Genomic DNA, 20,963 nt, shown 5'->3' on the forward strand with positions numbered 1-20,963 from the left:
CTAATATCCCAGCAAATGACATCTCACTGAAGAAGTGTTCAAAGCAAAATACTTTCACTCCCTTTTTCTGCGTTTCTTAAGCCAGTAAGAGGGGAAGCAAGATGTTTTCCCAGCTCCGTTATACTGAGTGAGGGTTGCACTTTAGATTGTTGCTGACCTTCCTAGTGCTGTGACTCCTGAGGAGGGACAAGTGGCACTAGGAATGACTGACTGATGGATAATATTTGAGATTCCAGTACTTTGCTAGCTAATATCACGAAAGGACTCAAGCCCAAAAACCATTCTGCTTGCTGAGATTAAACAGTCAGAATGTTGTGGTGGGCCTGATCCTACCAAAAGTAGTTTGCTGCAGGGTGGGTGAGAGCAGATCTGAACAAAGGAAGAGAACATTAGGGTATACAAATCTTGAGGAAGTTGTTGCTGCCATGACAACACACTGACTGGCAGGTTGTTGAATCCTGCCTCACAAAGTGTTTAGAAAGTCTCTAACTTTCTGAATACTACTGAGTTTAGACAACACATGGTAACTCGTAAGTCAAATGTGTGTAGATGTTTATTTCTCTAGGGGAAAGACGTAGGTGCAAGTGTGAGCAATCTTCTAGTCAATGACTCTAGGTTAAAAGTGGTATTTGGTGAATTCTGAATAGGAATTCTGGAAATTAAAAAAAAAAAAATTTGAAAAGTCTAAATCCTGTCAGGTCAAAATGAAATTATTTTTTGGAGGGGTTGGCTGTACCACTTTGTAGGAGAAATTGTTCTGCTAGTCTGTAAGTGAGCTGCTGAACTTGCAAATATTTTTCCCTATGAATATACTGCAGGAAATTTTTACTGACAGGTTATTATGACTACTTTAATGCACATATGGCCTACTGTCTGAAAGACAGTTAAAATTATAAACTGTTCATAAATTTACTGACACTATTAGCAACACTGTTACAGCAGTAAACATTTAATTTGATCCTCATTTCTTAAAATAGTGGTATTGCTACACCTGCAAAAATGCAAGGCTTCCTGTTGAAGGAATCTATTTCAGGTCTCTGCACATTAGTCCTTCAGCCTTGCTTATGTGCATTTGTGACGAATGAAGGCAGTCTTATTAAATATCCATTTAATATTAAAATGAAAGCAACAAGTTCACAGCTTTCTGATTAAAGTTCTTATAAAGCCCTACGTCCCAATTCAGAGAAATCATATCTGTTCATGATCTTTTTCTAAATGGATTTTTATGTAGTTCTCTACCCCAGCTGCTCATGATACATGTGAGGCGTAAAGAATAATCTTGTAATAAGTTCTTATAGTCCTTACTCAGGCAAATTTCATTCTGTGAGTAGGAATTATGGTCAAGTGATAATTGCATCATCTGACTTATGTTTTGAGTATTTAGACATCTTTCAATTCAGTGTTGTGAACTGAAGTTAGGATGCAATGAAGCAATATCTATAGTTCTCTGCCCTGTTGTTCATTTCCTGACATCCTGCTTTTTCTCTCACAAATAGGTAGAAATCACTTATTTTACAGAAAAAAATCTCGGAGGCAACAAAATGTTGGAGTGGGAAGAACTCTTGTTTGTCTTCTTGATCTTTTCTTTTTTGTATGCTTATTTTTACTGTGAAGCAGGGGTAAAGAGCTTTGAGTGCTCCAGCTGTTGCTAATATGTACAGTTTTTGCCAAAGTTAAGCTTAAAGTGAATCTGTTAAATGCCTCATTTTCAGGAACAATATTGCTATTGAAACTCATTTTGTGCGGTTCGCATAATTCTGGCCTCTTTTAATGTCAAACAAGCCCTATATTTCTTGCTGCTCACAGCACATGTTTATTTTAATGGTTCTCACTATAGCCTTCTAGAGTCTGCCCTTCTGTCTTGCAAAGTCCATGCTTGTTGGTTTCTTGATTTTTTCAGAAAAATCCAGGTTTTTATTAATTTGCATAATTCATGGTGTTAGGACTGTCTTGAGGACTCCTCAAGCACAGCCACAGAAGGAAATGAGGTATTGAAAGAGATAAATCAGCATGATCAGAACTTATATGTCATTTTATGCTGTTTCACCATAAACCAGGAGTTTGAAAAATTCTGAAAGCAGAACAGCACATCACATGTGAGTTAGAAAGTGGGGTTGGAGATGAGATGGGGTGCCATATGAAGATGGGATGAAAAGGTACTCAACCACTTAGGAAACAGGCTTGACATAAGACTCTGATGACAGGGAAAAGTGATGGTATTTTGTATTACGTGGATCTGCAAACTGTAGAAGTGACACAGCTAAGCAGAAAAATGAAGTCAATCAGAGAAGTGTTGTTCATGTCACAGTAGCAAACCTATTTGCAAATGATCATAATACTGCAGAAAATAGCAAAAGAAAGGAAGTGGAGCTGAGAGGACAAATTTCTGTGAGGAAAAGTCTGCTTAGAACTGGTTTTAAGCTACATGAACATCAGTGTTAAAAATAACATGTAAGAACCAGGCAGGTAGGGAAAACGGTAGTAGAAATACCATTAGTATCTGATTAAAGCAATAGTGAGAACAAAGTGCTTCTAATACACTACTCTAGAACAGAACAGCTTACTGCTGGTTTTGCCTTCTGTATATAATCACACAACAACTGAAAGACCAAAAACTATTGAAGAGTCCTCAGGCAGATGGGAGTAAAATTTAGTTCATTATTTCCCTGTAAAACTGAAGCCCTCAATAACATAGAAAATAGCATAGAATTTTTTTTAAAAATCAACTCATCAGACAGCTTTCAAACTGCTGTGGCCAAAATTGAGAGGAATTCAACTACTTTTCACTTATATGTTTCAGTTTCCTGCAATGAGAATTGTAAAGATGCTGTCTGATGGTCAACAGCAAATCCATACACAGAGCTCCGAGGAGTCACAGAATGAAAGGAAACAGAGGAAAAAATATAAAACAAAGAAAATGAAAAAGGTTTTTTTTGAGAAAGGAGGGAACAAAGGGGCTAATTCAGTGTATTAAGAAAGAAGCAAAATTTACTATAGGTCAACTAGATGACTTTCAGCAGGTGTGAAGGCTCACCTATCATCTTGTCTTCTGCACTACAAATGTAGCATTTATTATTGGGTTCTGTGCAATTAACAAATATTCCTCAGCTTCATTGAGGGGACCAATGCAGTTATGGAGCTGGAATTGTGTTTTACCACACCTGTAAGTAGTGCTTGACAATGTGTCACTTCCAGACTATTGAAGTAGTATAGCTACCTGTGCTATATCCAGAGGGAATTCACCATGCTCTCTGCTCCCACCTGAGAGACAGAGAAGGACTCACTGCCTCCTCAGTTTCTGTTCTAGATGTAAAAAAAAACCAGCTGTGAAATTTCTAAGAGCTGTGGGTAATAGAGAAGGCTGGAGCTTCTCAAGTGAAAGCATGGCAGTTTGGCAACAGCCTGCTATGAATTAGTTTCCATTGGGGGAAGTAAAATGTGTTTATGACGACAGTTAGCACAGTATCATGGTTCTCTTGTACTGTTTAGCTAAATGTCATCTATTAATATTTCAGTGAACAAGGCCCCATGCAAAACCCAGCTGGGATCTTATAATCAGTCATTTTACATAATGAAAAGAGGCTCTCCTAGACAGAGCTCAGCTTGGTTTTACAATTACTTTTATTCATGCACTGGGACTGATCCTACAGTTCTGCTTCCCACAACAGTAATATAGAGTACTCCATGCTTTAAACTGATACACTCACTGCAGCACACATGCAGAAGAATGTCCACTCTGTAACATGGCTAGAAAAGCAATGTTGAGTCTAACACAGAGCTCTAAGCAAAATTATTTTAATGACAAATCCTCTATTCAAATTTTAGATGTTGCCATTCTCATCTGATCTCAAGGTTCAAAATTCAAATTTTGTTGTCACTGGAACTTTGGAGTAAAGAAGCATTCTGAGGGAAAACTTAGCTTTGTAATAAGAAAGGCTTTCCTCTTTACTTCCATTCACTTTTGTTCTTTTATCTTGTTGAAATTTCCTCTAATTTTATCAAAACTAAGCTGTTTTGGCTAACATTTTGAAACCACATCATCTTTTGCAAATCCTGAAAATCCAGTCAGGTAAAAAAAATATCAGTAGTTCCTAAAATTGGTCTATTCAAAACTCCACTATTGGCTCCAGAATATTGTCAAGGTTTGGATTAACTAATTACTGTCAATTTGTAAACCTCTTGTCTTTATTTTAAATAATTATGTGATTCACTACTCTGTGAGCTGAATTCTGTACATTTAAAATGGGTATTATCTTCTGTCTGTGGTTGCAAGCAGACAGCATCTGGGTTTTGAAAGAGCTCTCCCAAATTGCAGATGGATAGTGCACTAAGCATTTTGAAATCAGAACCTTTTCTTTTTGTTTTGAGCTATAAGTTATTTTTATCTTCACAGTTAAAACTGATATTTTTCATAAAACATCTTGATTTTCCTATCTGAGATGCCATTCATGCAAATAGTTGCACTGAAGTCACCACATTTGCTTGTGGTGATATGTTATTCTATGCAGATTTAGCACAGAATTTCAGGATGTTTTTGCCCAAGAGTGATTATAAATATTTTAAAAGGTCATTCTTCTACCTAAAAGGAGGTATTATGTCAGTCAGCCAACATACTTAAATCATCCTGTGCGGCATTGTGTTTAATAGAAATTAATTTAGTAAATCCTCTCATTTTGTCACCAAAGGGTTCCTAATTCTGTTCCTATAAACACAGAGGCAGTCCTAGTAGGGATAGGCTTTAGATGAGATTTAATTATTTGTGTAATTTACCCTGAGATCCCTTTGTGAAAAGCACTGAATAAACACAAGAGTATTGCCTTTACATAAATTCACAAGAGGATAACTGCACCTAAACGTACCTTTGACACAAAATGGTTTTATTTGAGGAAGCATCCTTTGGGTATACAACTGCTGGATTGAAGTAGCATCCCATTTCAAGTTAGCTGAAACTTTACTATGTAAGTATAATTTAACTTCAATTAATTTAGATGTTTAATTCTTTTTAAGGGACTTATTGGTCATGTTTTTATCTTAATCACATATATATAAATCATATTCACAGTAAATCAATGGATTTCAGTAGTAGCATTACTCCAGTGGTGCATAACTTGTAATTATAACAAAAAAGGGGTGTTTTTTTCCCCTCATAAATGATTTCAAAATATTCATGCTGGTTTTTTAAAGATTCCATATGAGGTGCACAGATTTAACCATGATTCAATTACATCGTTGTGTGGGCTTTGGACTTGCTATGATTTAATTATGTATTTGTTCATTCAGACTTTTATACTTCATGCATGTTTTCAAATCATTTTCACTGTAGTGGCAATTTTCTAGCTATTCTGTGTGTGATCTTTAAAATTTTCCTCGCTCTGTAGTACTTAAGAAAGGGAAGAAATACATGAAGAAGAACCTTAAAGATGAAGGCCAGGCTTGAAGTACAGTTTCATTAATACTGGATTGCAGGAAGGGAGCCAAGTCCCAGATAATGAGGAAGGAGTTGCAATTTTTTTTAAAGCTATCTAGCGACAGGGAAAACAGAAATGACATTCAGCTGACAAATGAGCAGAGTTTGACCTAGCCTTTTGACCCTTGACAATCAATCTTACCTGCTGCTTCATAAAGAATTATAGCTGTGCCACTCACATTTGACTCTGGATGTTTATTATTCTCTGTTTCCTTCCTTCCTTCCTTCCTTCTTTCCTTCCTTCCTTTTTTGAAATACATTGTCCAAGTGTGTGCACCCTCCTCCTGTAAGTGCCCTGTGCACAGTGCAGTGTCCCTGGCACAAAGAGCCATTTTGAGCAGCTGGTGGTGGTACCTAATGTTTTACAGGGCCATTTTGAAATGTCAGTCAAGTCAATCACTGGACTGTGCAAGGCAAAACAGATTGGATCTGCCTGAGAACACTCAGCAGGCTCCTAATGTGGTCTTATGTAATGTAGAAAAGAAAATAATGGAATTGTTAAATATAAACTACCTTTGCTTAATAAGAGCGACAGCACAGTAAAGATGAAATTTGATCCCATGCAAAAGCTATGAGAAAGGCAGGAAGAAACCAGGATTTTTGGACTTGTTATAGTATCTTGGTTTTGCTTTTTTTTTTTTTTTTTACTGTTATATTTCAAGTTCTATTGCTGCATACACGATTAAGTGTTTGCATACTCTTCTTATTGAAAAGGACTGTAAGTCTAGACAGTGGACATCTGCTGTGTAACCTATTAAGGGTGGCAAAGCAAGTGTGGAGCACAGTGTTAGTGACACGATTGAAGCAAAGAGGAAGTCATATCCACAGGACATAAAGCTCTTAGAACTTAGTAAGTAAAGGCTGCATTTTCCTCATGGTTTCAGAAGTGACTCTGCTTTCATTTCTCTGTGAAAGGTGGAGAAGAATTTGGTCTTTCTGTCGTCACGAGCTGTGTTGATTTGTATATTTTTATTTGCAGCATTTTTGCTTTGAGATAATAAAGGTAAAGCTAGTCAGCAAGGGCATCTGTAAGGTAGTTCACCAGCTGCAAGAGGTAGCCATTGGAGGTTTTTAGCTTTTAAGGAAAAGAGGATGTTTGAGGGAAAAAGAGGGGTCTATGGGGGTTGCTGGGTTTTTTTTCCCCAGTGCCAGGGATTATTATGGACCTACCTAGTCTCATGGGCAAAGAAAATAATGATTGATTTTTTTTTTTTTTAAGTTGCATACTGTAAAAGTTTAAAGGCGTATTCCTTGGTACACACTTACATGAGTGAACACTCAAAGCTGTAGCAGCTGACGGACAAGCCTTCTGTGGTTTCTGTGGTGTGAACATATTTTTGCCCTGTCATGTGTAAGGAAGGAATGGCTGCCTTGATTCGTCTTGTGCCTTTTTAGATTAGGAAGAAAATGACGCAAAATATGGAGAGAACAAGTCACAGGCCTGCCTTTCCCTGGATTTTTCATGATCATGAGTGGCTGTAGCCACTGGGCTGGACCTGGGCTCAGTTGCCTTTGCACATTTTGCTCTTCACAATTAAGTGCTAAGAGCAGTAGCTGTTTTCTCCTATTTTGAACTGCAGTAAGGAGAGCTTTTGAGTACACAGCTTGTGTAGGCTTTGTGCTTGGAGAGTACCTCCAAAACACCTATGTGGCTGCTCTCTCTTTGGCCCTCTGATACTTGCTCTGTGTTCTCAGTGGACAAAAGGGCTGAATATTGCCTGCACAGGCTTTATAATGCATGGAAGTCTTTCTAGCATGTATAAATGTCACACCTATATGTGAACATCATAAAATCTACTCATATTTCTTGGTTTATTACTATGATTACTAGTAATATATTCAGAAACAAAACCAAGCAAGCCTTAGCATTCCTGATCCCGAGAGCCTGAAAAATATTTTGGAAGGGATTAGGAAGAGGGAAAGAAGGGACTGTTGCACAAAAGAGGGAGAGCAGTCTCCATTTCCCATTTGTTCTTCTGTAATTTGGGAGGTAGTAATCACTAGTGTAGGAAGGAAGGAGGCTTGCACAATGCTTCAAATTTCATAAGCATCATAAAAGTCTTGGCACAAAGCAGCACAGTCTTATTAGCAGAGGAAGTGAGGTCAGTAGTCTTCAGCTTCTTAATAAGATGACAGAATTTATGAAGCATCAAGGCAGCAGGATGTGGTTGCCTGCAGTCTATTCATATAACAAGCCCACCAGGGTCCTATAGTTATCACCCTTGAATTTGTTTTCCTTTCTTCATTTTCTTTTGTCATCCTCCTGTTTCTTTGGCCTATCTTACTGTACTGGAGGAATCACTTTATTACCTGTGATGTCTTGTAATTTTCTTTTGGATTTTTTAAATTATTATTATCGTTAGCTAGTTTAGTTTAGCTAGTTCCATCAGTATGTCTCTGATTATAGAGGTGCTCATCGCGGCATGCAATGAAATCCAAGTACTAGTCTTCCTGGAAGTCTGGGATTGTTTTTCATTCTAAAGCATCATCTAAATCTGGTGTGAGACAAGTGCCCAAAATATGCCTGAGCTGAGAGTTCGTCTTAAAAGACATCCTGATTGTTGGAGATCTCAAAAAGTCTTATGGGCATTACCCAGACAATATCAAAAAGTAGGAAAAATTAAAATAAATGGGTGCTTTTAAACCACCTATCTCTCATTAACACAATAGAGGCGGTTGCTCTATAAAAATCTTTTCTGTGGGGAAACAAAATTTTGTGTATCTTTGACCTCCTTCTTTTTGAGGATTTTAGCACACCTTGCTGTACTTCACTAATTTAGCTTCCTATGGTGAGGGAAGTGAAGTTTATTATCTTTCTTTGTCTTTTATAGAACAGGAAACTGCTGTACCTGGGGTGGTGCAGGTATGGTAGGTTCAGAAGTAGGAAGTGGATTCCCAGGTGCTGATCTTCGCCTATAAGACAGTCACTCTCAAGTCCCTGTTTCTGATCTGCCTTGTTCTGTCATACAGGATATTTTTAAATTTTTTTCCAAATTAATAAAACTGTGCTTTATATCTTGGAAGTGCAACATCCAGATGGGAATAGTATGTGTCAGTACAGCATATTTAATTATTTATAAATGCTTTCTTTGTTTGATTGTTTGATTGTTATTTATTTTATTTTTCACCCAAATGTTTGATCACTTAAACAGCCTGGAATCAAACATTTGGCAGTGTTTACAAATTATGAAAGCAGTTTCTGAATAAAGTGTTCTGCGGGAAGATTAAAGTTGCAGATCAGTATGTAAGCCAATGGCACTCTTCTGAATTTCAGCAGTAGAGAGCTGCTCTGTGGCGTGTGCTCTGTATTCATACCCATACTGGCACAAGATGCAGGCAGTGCCTTGCACATTTTCCCTGTGGTCTTCCCAGGGCTATTTCTTTAGAATGCTCTTATGGCGGGGGGAAACCGAGCCCTCTCAGCCAAGTGACATGCAGTTTTACACCCATCAGACAGCACCTGGCAAAAAGGCCACTCTCAGTTGCAGCTGAGAAAGTGATAGAATCGTGCAGACATCTAAAGCCTATCTGCTTTGTGGATATGTTCTGATTAAATCTGAAAATCATTGCAACATCAGTTAAATCAGCAAAACTCCTAGCACTGTTTTTGCACGAAGTCAGACGTGTGAGCTCAGACATGTATCACTGTGTGAGATAATTAAGGGGTGTTACAATTAATCCATTTAAGAATGCCACAGCTTACAAAAAATAATTAAAAAAAAAAAAGGAAATTACTTCTGGTTTTGTCAGAGGTCTTATGTTCTTGGTTTCCTCTCTTAATTTTCCAGTGCAAAACTTTAAAGCATAAGATGCTTTTCTGGTATTAGTTTCTATCTATGTGACCCATAATCCAAATTCCTAAAATGGTCAGCAGTGTATGCTGCAAATCTCCTAATGAAATGTTTTGCACTGGATGATTGCTTACAGAACACTTGCCTTCACTTATGGGTCTTATCTTTTTAGATGTTTTCCTGATGCATTTCTCAAAAGCTCTAATGATTGGGTAACTACTGGCAAAAAATATCCTTAAACATTCCTGAAAAAATAAAGGCAGGAACTTACAAAACCGCTTTTGCCCATAATCACATGAACAATATTTTGAGAATAATGCTTAGCCAAATTTGCATTTTCTTCAGTTCCCTGTTCAAAGATGAGGATTGCCATCATAGTTCCATAAGATGTAAAGAAGTAAATGTCTACGGCTGGACAAGGAAGGAAGCTGTTGGGGCCATATCTGCACAAAGAGAAGGCTCTGTATGAGAAGAACAGTGATTCAACCACTGGAGATGATGGCCATTGGAATTGCCATCCGCAATAGAATGCTGGAAGACCTCTGTAGAGTGGGTCATTCCAGGTAGTCTTTAGAACAAACATGAGTCCAAAAATTGCCTTTTTGAAGACTCTGGTAGAAAGGGAAAGAATGGAGTGGTGTTGGTGCTGGACCTGGCTCTCTCTCAGGGATGGAGATGAAAGAATAGTTTGCCCTATGCTCCCTGGCCCTTGGATAGAAAATCAAAGCTTTTTCATTTCAGCTTCATTGAAAACACACAGTAGAAAAAACATTTATAGCTGGCAAATGGAAAAGTTTTAAATTGATAATGGAAAAAACATTCATTTCCAAGCTTCTGAGCGAGCTATTAAAATCAACCGAGTAAAGACAAAATCCCTGGCACTGAAAATGAAAGGAACATTTTTTTTGTATCTACTTAGTTAAAACTTGGCAAAACAAATCTAAAGTAGCGGTTTCAGATTTCCATGTGCACTAACTGTGCCAACTTTTGTTCTCAGTGTTGCTATTTCATCCCCCTTGAGAAGCATTTTTTCCACTAACTTTTGAAATCAGAAGTAAATTTAAGCAAAAAGCTAGATCTTGTATCAGCACTGACATGTGTTTCTTTGTTTTGTACTGTTGAATGGTCCAGACTTTTCATTCAAATACTCTAATTTGAAACAAGCTTATGTCTATTTAATTGGCATTGGAGTTAGTGAAGTGAATCTAGTAAAGGTGTTTGCCCAGTATTGGTGTATTATTTTCACCTGTACCTGTCAATGGGCTTCCACAGGAGGATGAGAAATTCACTAATTTTAAAAGTAAGGAAATTTTTGAACAGCAAGTTCTCTCCTTTTGCCCTCCCCCCCACCAACCACCATTATCTATAGCTACACATTAGCAATCAGTTTCACATTATGATCAATATTTTCATTATCATCAAAATTTTCTTATTTGTCCACAGTTAAAGTTAGCTTTTGCATTATTTTAAGAAAAGAGTAATATAACAGAAGAAAATTTTAAGAGAAAATGATAGTTGGTGTTTGGAAATTTCACACAACCTGAATACATCACTACCAGTCTGTTTCTATAGAAGGAATAAAATACACCTATTAAGATACATTCTCTTATGAATTTTTTTGTAATTTTAGGGCAAGTTCTAGAGGATTCTATTATAATTCTTAAAAGGATAACATTAACAGCAGATGTTATATAGATGTTTAATATCTATAACAGCCTCCATGCATTGGCAATATCATTTAGATTTGGTATAGCTAACGTGCAGCTGATGAGACCTAAACCCTTATTTAAAATATTTCATTGTCCCGAATATTAAAATTAGGGCAATGTTCCCTTAAGGAGAGCAAAGACTAGCTTCCTGTTAGTTTTTGGGTTTTTTTTGAGAATCACTGACTAGCAACCAATTTTTTTTCTGGTCTGGAAAAAGAAGTATTTTCATTGATAAGGATAATTGTAAATTCATCCTTTGGATTTTGTTCCCTTTATATAACTAGTGACTCCTGCTCCATGAAAGTAAATACATTATTCAAGTTGAAGTTTTTTGATTAATTGCTGTGTATTCCTTTCAAATTCAAAATAATTAACCCTGAAAAAGCAGCTTAATAGACAAAGTAAGATCTAAAAGGAGTTTTTTCAAAGGCCTGCTATTAACTGCTATTTTTCAGTGTACAAAAATGTATGCAATATCAAAAGCATGAGGTTTCCTGATGTGCTTTTGGAAGCCATGAAGTGGACAGTGCATTGACTAGGCAATGCAGTGTAGCTGCTTTTTTGGACTCCTCAGCCCTTCGCTTCAGCTGTGCATGGTTCTCATTCTAACACAGGAGTGTGACTGACTTCACAGCCTGTGAATGAGGATTGACTATAAAACCTTCTCCCAAAATCTCCCACACAAATTCTATACTGATGAGCAATTTGTCTGTGTGAATAGCCAGGTTGTTTATTTCAATAGTGAGCAGGAAATTAGGTAGGTGGGAGCACATGAGCGCCCGAAGAGCAGCTAATTCGCTGTTGCTGTGCAAAGGTGATAGATGCCAAGCAGAGCTAAGCTAGGATTAGCATCTGAAGCAGCAACATGTTTGGCTGATGAGCTATAGAGACAGGAAAGAAATCTGATATTCAGCCACCCTCATTTTACTGCAAATTAAAACTGAGCAGTCAGCCTACCCGTAGCAAATGATCAACTGCACAATCCAGAACCACTGCTTAACTACTGTTTAACTTTGTTTTGAATCTCTTCTGCAAGTAAAATAAACTAGTAAAAGGGATACAGGCAAACTGACCTCTCATCAGCTTAAATATTACAAAAAGGACGTGACTAGAGATACTGTGGTATGTTTTGAAATGCACACAGCTAAATACAGTGTTATCCACTCATGGCATGTAATAAAATCAAGGAAGATTCTTAAAGACAGCAAAATAGAGCTGCTGTGAGTCAACAGCAGGGAAGCATCATGTACCTTGCTAGTGGTACATACATTCAGGAATTGCTTGGGGTATGACAGATTATCAAATTAAAGTTTGTCTCCCGGGTCTTCTACAATTTCTCATGTGGAGGGAGTTGTGTAGTCTAGAGTGACATTGATTCCTTATCTAAAGAAAGAACACCTCAATCTTTTGCTCTCATCCTGACATTACAGCACCTGGCACAGAACCTTCTCACCAACCCAGTGACCTGTGCTCGAGATTGTTTCTGTGCCACAGCTATTAAACAGTATCTTGTGCCATTCAGAGAAAGATTTTTAGTCCCTTTTTTTTACTTTAGTGACTGATGAAGAATGCCATGTGCAACATGGCACATGTGTCCCAACTGGTGAAGAATGGTTTTCAGTCCCTACATGGGGACTAAGCACTGCAGCCACGTTTTGTTTTGTTTTGTTCCCCCATGTTTTTCACCATTCCCCATGTTGCTATCATTTTTAATTTTTCATGTCTTGCTAAAAGCAGAAGTTCAAGGCTATATTGAGAAAAACAGAGCCTATTAACAAGGTTGAAGCTCAAGTCACTGCTCCAGCAGAGAATTTGTGTGCAACAAGGTAGAACTGCTACTTTTGCACCTGGTTCCTGTACCTGCTGTTGTAGTTTTACTGATTGTAAAGAAAAGAAGTGGGTTGAGCTGCATTTTTTCCCTTTCTCCTTCTAATGTACACGTTGCTGTTCTCTGAGTCATTCCATGGCCTCTTCTCACTGCTGTTCAGCTAACTTCTCTGGCTGGAATTCATGCACTGGGAACAGAATTTACAGCTGCTTAAATCTTGGAGTTCTTAATAGAAAACAGAGTTGTCTCAAGTCTAGCTGCTTTCAGAAAAGACTCGAAGTGAAAAATGATAGAAACACAGTTATAATGAGAGTCTGAGAGATGAAAGCAACCAGTCACACCACGTCAAACTAGGCACAGTAGCCTTTGTTGCTTCCCTCAGTTGAGGTTGGGGGGATGCGACATTGTCCTTTGCCATTCTCAGGATACTTTCACAAGCTCAGCATACACACCAACCTTTTAAACCACAAACACTTTGATCCACTATTTGATTGCATTGTTAAAAAAAAAACAAACCACCCAAACACATGCATGCACAAAACACGCAGTACATTTCACTTACAGTAACTTCACTTTTAGTTAAGGAAACATGACTCACTTCAAAGACTCTTTGAAGAGACTTCTTATAATTCCTGATCTTCAAAGAACCATTGCTGAAACTGTACCTGGATAAATATTTCTTTGTCAGAAGAGCCATTTGCCATAAACAATTATAGAAGATGCAACTGCAGATCTATTATCTGAAAGAATGCAAAATCACTCTTTGAAGCTACTAGGCAGTTCAATAAGCTCCTCTTGATAAGACTTTGCCCCAAAACCTCACATAGCCACCTTGTCAGGAGAAATGGCAGGGCACCTGGTAGAATGGGGACCTGTGACTCTCTGAACTGCAGGACACGATTCTGGACAATCTCTTCTGAGACTCCTGGGGCTGTATGTTGTTGCACTGCTTTTTCTACATTGCTGCTTTGAGGCACGTCAAACACTTAGTCTGCATAAGTGCCATTGAAGTTATGGTTCCCATCAATATTAGAGCATCTGAAAGACTCAAGGAGAGCAAAAAAAAGCTGCAGTTCCTATCATTAAAGGTTGTATGTGCAGAGAGTGCCCAGACTTTGTCAGATGTTCATTATAAATCATGGTCATTGTTTTCTAAGTCAGCAGACTGTTGTTTCAAACTTAATTTCTTTGTGTCACTCATCTGTTCCCTGTCATATCCCTTCATCTGTAAAATCTTATATTGGGTTCTGTTGCTTTTAGATGATAATTTTTCCCCTGTTTCTTTCAAAGGAATCCTGAAGAATTTTGCCCAAGAAATTGGGGGTTAGCTTAAATTCTGGTCCACAGGACATTCTTATGGGCTCTATATGGTCTAGAAATCCAATCTGCAGGAATACTACACCACTCAAAATACCATTCTAACATTATTCTGTTCTTAGACAATCTGAGATCAGTTCTGCACTCTGTAATTAGAAAACTGCTTTTATCTGATGTAAGGACTTAATGTTAAGATCCTACATGTGATCTCTGAGATAGTCACGTTTTCACTAAAAAGAAATCTGGCTGGTAAAATAGGAATTTACGAGATCTAGATATTGGTTGCTCAACACGCAGGTTTTGGCATTCAAACACTTACACTGTTGTCATACTATGTTTAATTGCCTGTCTTTGCATGAGAATCCCAAGACAACTCCCTGATTGATCCCCTGTGTCTTGATGATACCCTTACTCCAGTTAATGTTTCAGCCATTTGTACAATATGCAACCTAAGGTCCCATTTGAACTGAGGAAGCAAATGGCTTATTAAAGTGTAATTTCTCCAGCTTGTTCTTGCCTTTGGGCATTTTAAATAGGTTAATGCAATTTTTAAAATACACTCAGGGAACTTTACTCACAGAGTGTTGTCATAAACTAGAGGAAAATAGCCTCTAGATCATCTTAAAATGGCAATTATTCCAAATATGCTTGCCCTGATACTTAGTCAAGCTCTCTACCTAGAACAAATTTTTCTTCTTTTTTTTTCCTTAAGATTTTAGTGCATTATTGTACATTTTAAGGTTTGGTAAGGAAAAAAGTGTCAGATTTATTTAATGCAGTGGATCATTTGTCAGGGAAGTTCCAGTATTCATCAAAATGTGGAGACACCACAGGCACCATATAAATTATGATGGTTTTCTTTTTAATACTTCCTTTTTTATTGCCTACATTCTTTAAAGTGAATTTAGTGCTCATGAAAGATGCTGGATATGACAACAGTAGAAAGTGAAGCCCTCTGCTTGTCTGCAGAATTGGTATAGAGGAGTATTGGCGATGCAAGTTTTTCCCCATAACCCCATCTGTGTTCTGCAGCTGTAACCTTGAGGGTTCACCTTTAGGAACAAGAAGATGACTTGGTCTCCTTACTCTTTTTCTCCTTAGCCCGTCTGCTGAAAGTACAAATAATGATTTCAAGGCCATAGTCTTTATGATCTTCCTCATTATGTGTTGGAAGACCATCAATTTATTGCCTTGACTGTGTGGCAAACTGTTTCCAATGCATGCTCTCTGTGGATATTGGTGTGTGAATACAACTTCTATACATTTAATACATCTTCTATAAGGTAGAAAACAGGCAAAAGCACCATTAAAGTGCAATGACTTTTGTTCTTATATTGACCTAAACTTGATTTGAACCAGTGATTTAGAAATAATATGCTCTGTATCCCATTACTAATCTCTTCAGCCACAAGTCCAACCCTTCAGGGATTTTTTTTTTTCACAAAGAGGATGCTAACATATTTTAAAAAACTCACATTTTTTCTCTCAAAATGAAAATTTGAGCATATGCAAAAACACGTTTAGTATTTGGCTAACCTACCCCTCATTACCCAGGAGGGAGAGAATGTAAACACAGGCTTGCATTAGATTGTTCAGTGTGTGTATTCAATCTTTAGAAATATGTTTCAAAGAAAGGAAAGGCATAAACCTCATTAGAAGAGAAACAACAGGGTGGAAAAAAAAAGCTGCCCATGTCAGTTCAAACGCAAGCCCAGATGCTTAAGTTAGTTACACTTTTCAGTTTAAGGCAATGCAAATCCGTTTTCCATTACTGGGGAAGTGGAAAAAGGCATTAAGCCCTTGAAATGGCAACAGTCATGTTCTGTGCTCGGTCAAATAGGAAAAGGTCTAATGTAAGATTTTCTTATTTTTAGTCCATTGTACATTGTATCAAGGCACTGAAGAACAACTATGCAATTATGTAAATAGGGGGATAGATGTTAGAGTAGCACAATAGTTTGTAAGTTAAAATTATTTCTTATTCCTCCTACCCCTTTTCCCTCTTTACACAGAAACAAGCATGCACAAAACATTAATGAAATAAATCAAACATTATGTGAAGCTTATCCACAGGAGCAGATTCTAGATATGAATTGAATCCCTGAACATTAATTTGATCTTCTGCCAAGCGCTAGAGAGGTCTTAAGAATCTGAGTTCATATTGTGAAGGAGAGGTGAAATAAAAAGAGTCCTAATTTTAAATTGTTTTCATTATATAAACATTTGTGGGCCTACTTATGTTCCTTGCTTTTTGAAGAATTGTGATTAAGCTTTAAAATGTATGTTTTTATTTAAAATATAACCAGGGATATTCCATGTTTACATTATAACTTGTTAGCCAGAGGCAGCAGGCAATTGCTACTACTTTCAGTTAATACAATCAGGATTGGGAATGCAAGACAGAGGCTTTTAGGTTTTCCTGCTAAAACAAAGACTCAGTCATTCCCTCATTATGGATCAGACTGGTTATTTCAGCATGTTTGCATCAGAGGTGAATTTTTCCATTGCAACACTCTAATTGACATAGGGGCGTTTTAGTTTCATTTCAGTTTTCTCTGAAGGTAACCAGTAGAGAAACAGAATATGAAACAACACATTTTGTGTAAATTTTGTAAATTCATGGCACCACTGTGCCTAAAGTATCCCCCAAAGAAAGGAGTGTGTTCCTTAGGTCATAAATTCACCTAATCCTTAAAGTAGCCTGAGGTCTATGACAAGTATAGATATAGATGACCTGGGAGATCAGAAAGTTTGCTTTTGCTGCCTCTTGACCATCCATTTGCTCCACTTCACTCCATATCTCTTATTCTAATGTAAATGCTTTGATACTGTGACTAACCATAATCCGCTTAGCGTAGGATCATAAACTATGGTGTGATCCCATGGGAAGTCTGTCATGGCACCACAGCAGTCAAGAAATTCTAGTTGAGTCCTGGGTTTGAAAATACCTTGTGCCATTGCTTCCTTGTAGGCATTAGTTTGTCTTACTGTCTTCTTGGATACCTGATATTTATACCTACCGTATATTCAATATGTATTCTTCTTAAGGAAATTTGAAATGTTACACGGCTTTTGTGGATTTTCCTCACGGTTTTTCATAGCTTGCATGCATTTTAAGTAAATTGTCTCTCTTTTTTCATAGCTTGTGTGCATTTTAATTTAATTGTCTCTCTTTTAAAGTGACACTTTATGTTGACTTTTTTAACCACTGAAAGAACTTTCTGCAATTCTTTGCAAGCCTCTTTAATTCTTGAATGCAATTCTGAAAGAAAGTAAGCACTTTTCACTTAAATATGTCAAAGTTTTACCCAGCTGTTAGCCAGTAAGTCATAAAAAAGATTCCTGTGAGGTAGGCAGTGCATGTTATCTTTTATACATGCAGACATAGCACTGTTGTACCACCTGAAATTCCATCAGACTCCAAGCTCTGCAGTAAGTGACAAATGTGAGACAGGTATATGATTTATAATGGATGAGCTACGCAAGCAAGCTCTGGGAGTTGGATTGGATTTGATGGCAAACAATAATATGACACAACCCCTGCTGTGGATACCCACACCATGAGAGGCAATGCAATCCAGCAGCATGAACAATGGACTGCAGGCATGATACAGAGCCCTAAAACCACCTCTGCAGTACACCTACTTTGAGAAGAATGCCTTTCCCGATCTAACAGTCCTTCTTCCAGTTCCTTATCCGTTTGTTTAGCAACACTACGTTAAACAGTCATACCTCACTAAGGCACTTCAATGCAATTTAAAGCTCAGCATGATGATAGGTTTCAAAGAGGCTTTTTAAAGGAATTATATGGAAACTCAAGAAGTTATTTGAATAATTTTGTGCAGTTGCTGGCAACGAACCTGGAAACTTTTCCAGGAAGTAACTTCAACAAGGTTTTCCTTCAGGGAGTACCTTCCACCCCAGCAAGAATGTCTTCATTTCCAGCACAAAAGTTTCTATAGTAGAGTTATCAATATTCCTGCATTCACCAACATTCAAGTATTGAGCAGTACTGAAGGCAAAGCTTTTCTACTCCTAGATAAGAAGGTTTTGTCTCATCCTGTCCAACTGAACTCATAAGATATAAAATGATCCCTTGTTCCTCTTCATGAGCCATGTGGATTAGAAGTCATTCTTCTGTGGAATGTCATTTAATTCATTTCTCTATTGGAGTCTGTGGATGCAATAAGGGACTGTTATATTTGAGGTCTTGTTTCTGGTTATCAGTAGGTCATCCAGTCTGCTAAGCTATCACAGGTGAAGAAATGGCCTGCACAAAATAAAGAGCTGGTCTAGATTTCTTTTTTCCTCATGGGAATGGGAAGGATCTTTCTGCCTCTGTGTACATACCTACAGATAAAACTGGTGAATAGTTTTCCTTGACATCTGAGATGTTTCATGCTATGGTTAGTATTTGTCTATGCAGTTGCTTTCTTGTATTCAAACCGTCCTATGCCTTAGATTATATTTCCACTTACTACCCTCTTGGCTTTGGGGCATTAGGTACAAGTTCTCATCAAGAAATTGATGGGAGTGGACCCTTACTTCTCCAGGGTGATTTCTTTTGCATGAGATACTATGCATGTTTTTAATCTGATGGTCACTCTCTTTTATGTTGAAACACAAAACTTCTGATGGAACTTTCCTGATGGAAATATATTGGTGTTACAGGTCCTCCTTCTCTGCATTATTCAGGTTCCTTGTTGAAGTCACATACACATGGCCATAATTTTTGTAAAGGCATATTTGTATTTTGATTCCCACATCTATTGAAAGAAAATTTAGAGCAGCTATGAGTATAAGAATGGATAACCAACAGCTCTTCCTATCAAGCCTCACACTTTTTCTTCACACAGCCTTTTCTGGTTTACCCATTCTGCCTCATCTTTCTCCACTTTCTTTTCTTTTTTCTTTTGCTTATTCCAGTTTATGGCTCATTGATTTCATAAGTCGTACCAAGACCTCAGGTTCAACCCCAGGGCACAGACATCTAGAAAGCTGAAATAGGGATGTTGGCATGAAAAGAAAGTGGAGATGACTTGTCTTTATCTGCCAGTCCACAAATAACTTGGTGAACGGAGTTTCTGGCCATGAAATCTGAATGCCATTTTAGAAATAAAAAATTTGAGTCATTCCCAGTTTACTTTGGCTTCTGTGGTTGGAAATCAGAATACAGGGTGGTGTTGGCAAAGCAGTATACAGAGTCAAAAATAGTGTAATGACCTTGCAAGCTGCTCCTCTTGGGATCTTGTAGCTAACTAACACAATCCCTGAGATGTTGATTAAAGTGGGTAAGGCCAGAGACCCAGGTGACTTTTTCAGGGCATAACCCCAGAAAGCATCAGGCTCTTGTGATGCTCTAGCTGCTGCTTGAAACTGCTCTTCCTTAGTGACATCCTTATGACACACTTTCTGCTTTTCTGAATTTAATGAATGCCCGAGTCAATTTGAAAGTGTCTCTGGGAAATAAGGCTTGCTCCTCTGTGCCAGCAGGTTAACATGAGCCACTCATTTCCCAGCCTCATATTTGGAGCACATGCTAGCAAAACACAGCAGGTCTTTACTACCAGGAGTAAGTGAGCATTGGAAGTCACAAGAAGGAATGTATAGCTTTTAGGTGTGAATTATAAGGAGCAGTTCTTATTTCAGAGATACACATATTTGATTGGGCATTTTTGCTACCTAGGCATTTCAACCAAAATTTCACAGCTCAATGTTTTATTTCCTGATACCTGTTGTATAATGACATGACAAAGCTCCTTTCAAAGCATCTTTTATTTTACAATTCTGGCTTTCTCCTCCTTTATATAACAGCACCAGTTCATATTATGAGTTTTTACTATACTGTGTACAGTGACAAGCTGTTGTAGGCACGTAATATTCCCATTGGTTTCGCTGGTAAGCTTGTCTGAGCAAAGACTGTTGGTCAGCTCTGACCCCCATCCTGTGGGCAGACCTATAACCCTTTCAAAGTTTAGTTTCATTGCCCCTAGTGAAGTCAAGCTCTTACCACAGAATTATACTGGCAGAACCACAGGCTATTTTTTATGGGAACAATTTCCTGCCACATCCTGACGTTTGAGGCCACCTGTTCTCAGTGAGCAGTGTGAACGCCAGTGTAACAGAACAAGAATTTAATCCAAATGTCTTTAACACAATAGGTATTACTGAAACTTGCATAACTCCCTGACCTCTCTTCAATTCACAGCTACCTCATCCCTGAACTCCCAGCTTCAACAGCTTCAGCATCTTCAGCAGCTCCAGCACCAACAGCAGCAGCAGCAAAGCCAGCAGCAGCAGCAAAGTCAGCAGGCACAGACTCCACAGCCACCCCAGCAGACCCAGCAGCCACAGCCACAGCCATCAGCACCACCACAGCAGAACCAAACACAGTCCCAGAGCCAGAGCCAACCTCCTCCAGCCCCACAGTCCTCCAGCTCCCCTCAGAAACCCAGCCAGTCACCAGGGCATGGCCTTCCATCTCCTCTTACTTCACCAAATCCACTGCAGGTAGGATGTTACATAAAAATCTCTAATGGTCTAACAACAGCAAGTGCATTCTCTTTCACTGTACTGAGAAATCAAGTGAAGGTTATGCCTTTTGACCACAGAGGCTGAGAAATTCCACCTTGTATTACTTAATCCTTGCAGGCATTCAGGTTAGAACAGCTAAAAGGCCTGATAAGCCAAAAAAGCATACCTAATGATGGTTCTAGGTTGTTGCTTTCTGAGAAGTAAATGTGTTTTGCTCTTAAACTCCATATTGCAAAACCCATAGTAAACTCTCTAATTTTTTCCACAGATTCATCATGTGACATTTGCAAAAGGCATTTTCCTGGCAGTTACCCTTT

General features: G+C 38.1%; 1 protein-coding gene across 1 annotated transcript in view; it reads left to right on the forward strand.

Moving 5' to 3' along the window:
• Nucleotides 1–20,963, forward strand: part of POU6F2 (POU class 6 homeobox 2) — a 302,709-nt gene that overhangs the window by 186,106 nt on the left and 95,640 nt on the right. Inside the window, exon 5 of the mRNA XM_008921312.2 lies at nucleotides 20,321–20,622. Within this exon, the coding sequence (XP_008919560.2) occupies nucleotides 20,321–20,622 (302 nt within the window). The remainder of the gene's footprint in view (nucleotides 1–20,320; nucleotides 20,623–20,963) is intronic.

The sequence above is a fragment of the Manacus vitellinus genome, unplaced genomic scaffold (genome assembly GCF_001715985.3).
Source record: "Manacus vitellinus isolate BGI_N305 unplaced genomic scaffold, ASM171598v3 scaffold_3_pilon, whole genome shotgun sequence".
In the NCBI taxonomy this organism is placed as follows: Eukaryota; Metazoa; Chordata; class Aves; order Passeriformes; family Pipridae; genus Manacus; species Manacus vitellinus.